Source organism: Protobothrops mucrosquamatus, unplaced genomic scaffold, assembly GCF_001527695.2.
Source record: "Protobothrops mucrosquamatus isolate PMUCROS unplaced genomic scaffold, P.Mucros_1.0 scaffold13313, whole genome shotgun sequence".
Classification (NCBI taxonomy): Eukaryota; Metazoa; Chordata; class Lepidosauria; order Squamata; family Viperidae; genus Protobothrops; species Protobothrops mucrosquamatus.
Window position 1 is genome coordinate 1 of NW_015399087.1, and position 4019 is coordinate 4019.

The 4019-nt window shown below is 47.6% G+C and overlaps 1 protein-coding gene across 1 annotated transcript; it reads right to left on the bottom strand.

Moving 5' to 3' along the window:
• Positions 1-647: 647 nt before the first annotated feature.
• LOC107301476 (cAMP-regulated phosphoprotein 19) lies at positions 648-2780 on the bottom strand. The gene is made up of 3 exons (XM_015830694.1): positions 2697-2780; positions 1364-1486; positions 648-898 (listed from the first exon to the last, which is right to left on the bottom strand). Exons 1-3 carry the CDS (start codon positions 2739-2741, stop codon positions 728-730), a joined length of 339 nt encoding a protein of 112 aa, XP_015686180.1. The 5' UTR covers positions 2742-2780; the 3' UTR covers positions 648-727.
• Between the last annotated feature and the right edge of the window lie 1239 nt (positions 2781-4019).

Here is a 4019-nt window from a genome sequence, read left to right on the forward strand (position 1 = left end):
CAAGAATTACACCAAAATGAGCAAATATTGCTCAAGTAAAAATCTATTGTTAAAGCTGAAGTAGGTTTAAGGCCATTCAAGTTCATGAGTAGATACACAAATTTAGTGAGAGCCCCATCATTTTTAATACATGCTTTGCCTTCTAGGAACTTACTGTCTAAAACCTCTACTTTACAAAACCAAAACACAAGAAAAAAAAGGAACTTGTATTTGATACAAACATATTACACTGTAATTAAAGTGAACTAAGGAACGCCAAAACATTAAAATTTTTCAAACTTGCTTTGTCACTTGCTGGAACCAGCCCTACACTAGCAAACGGGTAATATGTACATTTTTCAAGTAGATTACATTGCTCTAACAAAACATGTCCTTTTTAAAAAAAAAAAATATCAGTGCATTGTTCTCAACTCATCCAAGGATTACGCAATTCTTAAATGGACTCTTACAATAGCAGCACACGCTACCACTACCTGCCAAGCAGTCAGTCAATGACTTACTGCAGGGGTCCTCAACCTTGGCAACTTTAAGACTTGTGGACTTCAACTCCCAGAATTCCTCAGCCAGCTTTGCCAAGCTGGCTGAGGAATTCTGGGAGTTGAAGTCCACAAGTCTTAAAGTTGCCAAGGTTGAGGACCCCTGACTTAGTGGAAACAAAAATGTGAGGAAATAAAACTTAAGGAAAGAGTAAGGGAATAAGAAGTTTCATGCAGTTCTGCCAGCCTAGTCAGCCAGCCAGCTTGCTAGCAACAAGAGATGGTTTCCGCTGTGGAAGGTCCTGTGGAGTAGGAATGTGGTCACCTGTGACTTCAGTCTTATCAGGAGCTGCAGTAGGAAGCTGCTTGTTCTTCATCTTTGCTTTCGCCATATTGTAATCCCCAGAATCAAAGTACTTTTGCTGCAAGATAAATGTATCAAGTGAAATATAATACAAATATAACGTAGTTCCTTCAAGAATTACATACATGCTTCAGAATCAAGCCTGACGCATATACAGAATAAAAGGCTTAAGTTGATCCTTACCAGGAAAAAATCATCCAATGGAGACAAAATGGGTTAAAAGGGAGAACACTAGTTTTGTTATCACTTGATAGTTAGAACTGCTTACAACATCCTGCTCACATTAATGAATAGGGTATTTAGCATTGCAATCCCGGGCCAAGAAAGCATTCATTATGAACAAAATGCATAAAGTACCATAAAGAGGGATCTACAGCATTCATTTGTATCCTTGAAGATAAATTAAATGCATTGTTTGAATATTCTGTATGCTATTCTGCTAGGTTATAGGTGTTAGTTTCAGAGCAAACAAAGATAAATTAAAACATCTCCCTTTATTAGGCAGGCTAGCTTTTTAACTCACTCCTTTCTGAAGTCTCTTCCTCAAAAAATCCGAGCCCCCAGGCTTTTGGCCCAGATGAGGATATCTTGCTTTCAACTTCGCTTCTTCAGCCTTCTCAGGACTAACCACCTTATCTTCCATTTCCTAAAAATGTAAGAAACTGGCATTTTATTATACCGTTCTGTGATTTCACAATTGGCATTGTGATACCCAGTTTAAAAAGTAAATAATCCAATCACACTTCATAATGGTTTCTTGGCTAAATAATATAAGGGTTAGGTTCGCAATTTACAGAAACATAAAAACCATGGCTCAACATATACTTCGAATATACTGCCAACTATAACTTTGCAATACTGTAGTACCGTAGGTGTAAGATGCTACGGGTGTAAACCAACCGGTAACAGCATTATAAGATCCCTACTTACAAGACAGCACTACTAGTCAACACAATCCAACCCTTCCGACTTTTGTCAAGGTCTGGGCAAACATGAACGAAATAACCATTTCCGATGCTTTCTGCTCTTTCTTTACCGGTCTGAAACGCGTCCCGGGAGAGTTTAGTGTTGGGACACGTGATGGTCCTATACAGACGCTCTCTTAGGAACCCGGCTTTCATCCTTTCAAGGCTATTAAATTCAATCACTGACCGAAGAGAAAGATCTATTCTAGATCACCCCAAGTTTCGGAGACAGGATTGACGGACTACCTTGAATCACAGAAGCCCTTGGTATCTGATCATTACTCCTTAATTATTATTTTGTTGGGGGGGGAGGGGGCTGCGCATTAGAGCCCGATGATGTCAGAATCCCGCCTCGGCTGCTGCAATCAGACGCCACCGGCGCCCGCAGCCACGGGGGGGGGAGGCGGGCACGCCCACCGGGGACCCCCCTGGAGACCCGTCCCGCTCTCGGGGGGGCAATTCGGAGCGATCCCACCCTCGCGGGGAGGCCGAAACGGGGCGGGGGGGCCGGACCCGCAGAGGCTGCCTCGCCGCGGGGGCGTGTCTCCCCTCCCCTACTTTCTCGCGGGGGCGGGAGAGGAAATCGCGCCTCGCGGACCCCCGTGTGTGGGGGGGGAGCAGGAAGGGGTGCCTGCAGCAGCAGCAACCGCCACCGTGGGGGCGGGGGGGGCGAAGGGGAGCCAGGAAGGGCGTTGTTTCCACACACGCACCCCCGCCGGGTAGGCCTCCCTCTCTCGAGCCTCGGCGGGAGCCCCCCTCCCGTCCACCCCGCCGGGGAGACGGCCGTTCCTCCGTCGCCCCGCCGGAAGTTTTCTCCTCCGCCGAGCGGAGGCCTCGTTCTTTCCGCCCGCTGCTCTTCCGGCAGCCCTCGCCGCCCCCCCCCCCGCTCACCTTCTGCTCCTCCGCCGAAGCGGGCTCCAGGTTCTCCGCAGACATGGCGTCCACACAGCCGGGCTACCGGGAACAGCCCCTCCCCGGGCGAGAAAGGCCTGCCAGCTGGATAAGCGCAGCTCCGACCACCGCCTGGTGTTTCCCCTCCCCCCTCCCCAGCACACAGCCGCTCACAAGATGGCCGACGGCGAAGACGGCGAGCCGACCGGGCCAAACTTATTCTCCGGGCGCGGGACGCCTCCTAAGAGCGAATGAGCGAGCCACCAAAGCAGGAGAGGCGCGGAGGGCGACTGGCTCCTGCGCGAGCTTGGCTCGTCGGCTGCGTGCGTCATCGCTACGTCACTAGGAGTTGTTTACTGCGGCATTCTGGGAGTTGAAGTTCCTAACTCCCATTGGAGAAGGAGAGAGGAACGTTTCAGGCTGTAGATAGAAGAGCCCTTCTGGCCAAGTTCACAGCGCTTTCTCACGAGTAGATAGATGGGTCGGGGGGGGGGGGATTTCAGAAAGGCCTCGTGGGTGTGACAGTGGGGTCTATGTCTGCATACCTGGAAAGGTTTGATTCTGAAAACTTAAAAGGAATAGTAGTAACTGTGAGAGGGATCTCGGAGTCCTAGTGGACAATCACTTAAATATGAGCCAGCCGTGTGCTGCAGCTGCCAAAAAAGCCAACACAGTGCTGGGCTGCATTAACAGAGGGATAGAATCAAGATCACGAGAAGTATTAATACCACTTTACAATGCCTTAGTAAGGCCACACTTGGAATACTGCATCCAGTTTTGGTCACCACGATGTAAAAAAGATGCTGAGACTCTAGAAAGAGTACAGAGAAGAGCAACAAAGATGATTAGGGGACTGGAGGCTAAAACATATAAGGAACGGTTGCTGGAATTGGGTCTGTCTAGTTTAATGAAGAGAAGGAGGAGGGGGGACATGATAGCAGTCTTCCAATATCTCAGGAAGAGATATTGCCACAAAGAAGAGGGAGTCAAGCTATTCTCCGAAGCGCCTGAAGGCAGGACAAGAAGCAATGGGTGGAAACTGATCAAGGAGAGAAGCAACTTAGAACTAAGGAGAAACTTCCTGACAGAACAATTAACCAATGGAACAACCTGCCTCCAGAAGTGGTGAATGCTCCAACACTGGAGGTTTTTAAGAAGAGACTGGACAGCCGTTTGTCTGAAATGGTGTAGGGTTCCTGCCTGGGCAGGGGGTTGGACTCGATGACCTCCAAGGTCCCTTCCAACTTTATTATTATTATTATTATTATTATTATTATTATTATTATTATTATTATTATTATTATTATTATTATTATTATTATT

Bases quoted from the DNA above. Each gene is read 5' to 3' on its own strand.
- LOC107301476 (XM_015830694.1), bottom strand. From the start codon at position 2,741: ATGTCTGCGGAGAACCTGGAGCCCGCTTCGGCGGAGGAGCAGAAG. The intron at 1,487-2,696 runs GTGAGCGGGGGG...TTACATTTTTAG, and splicing joins CTTCGGCGGAGGAGCAGAAG to GAAATGGAAGATAAGGTGGT. The intron at 899-1,363 runs GTGAGTTAAAAA...TTTATCTTGCAG, and splicing joins GGAAGAGACTTCAGAAAGGA to CAAAAGTACTTTGATTCTGG.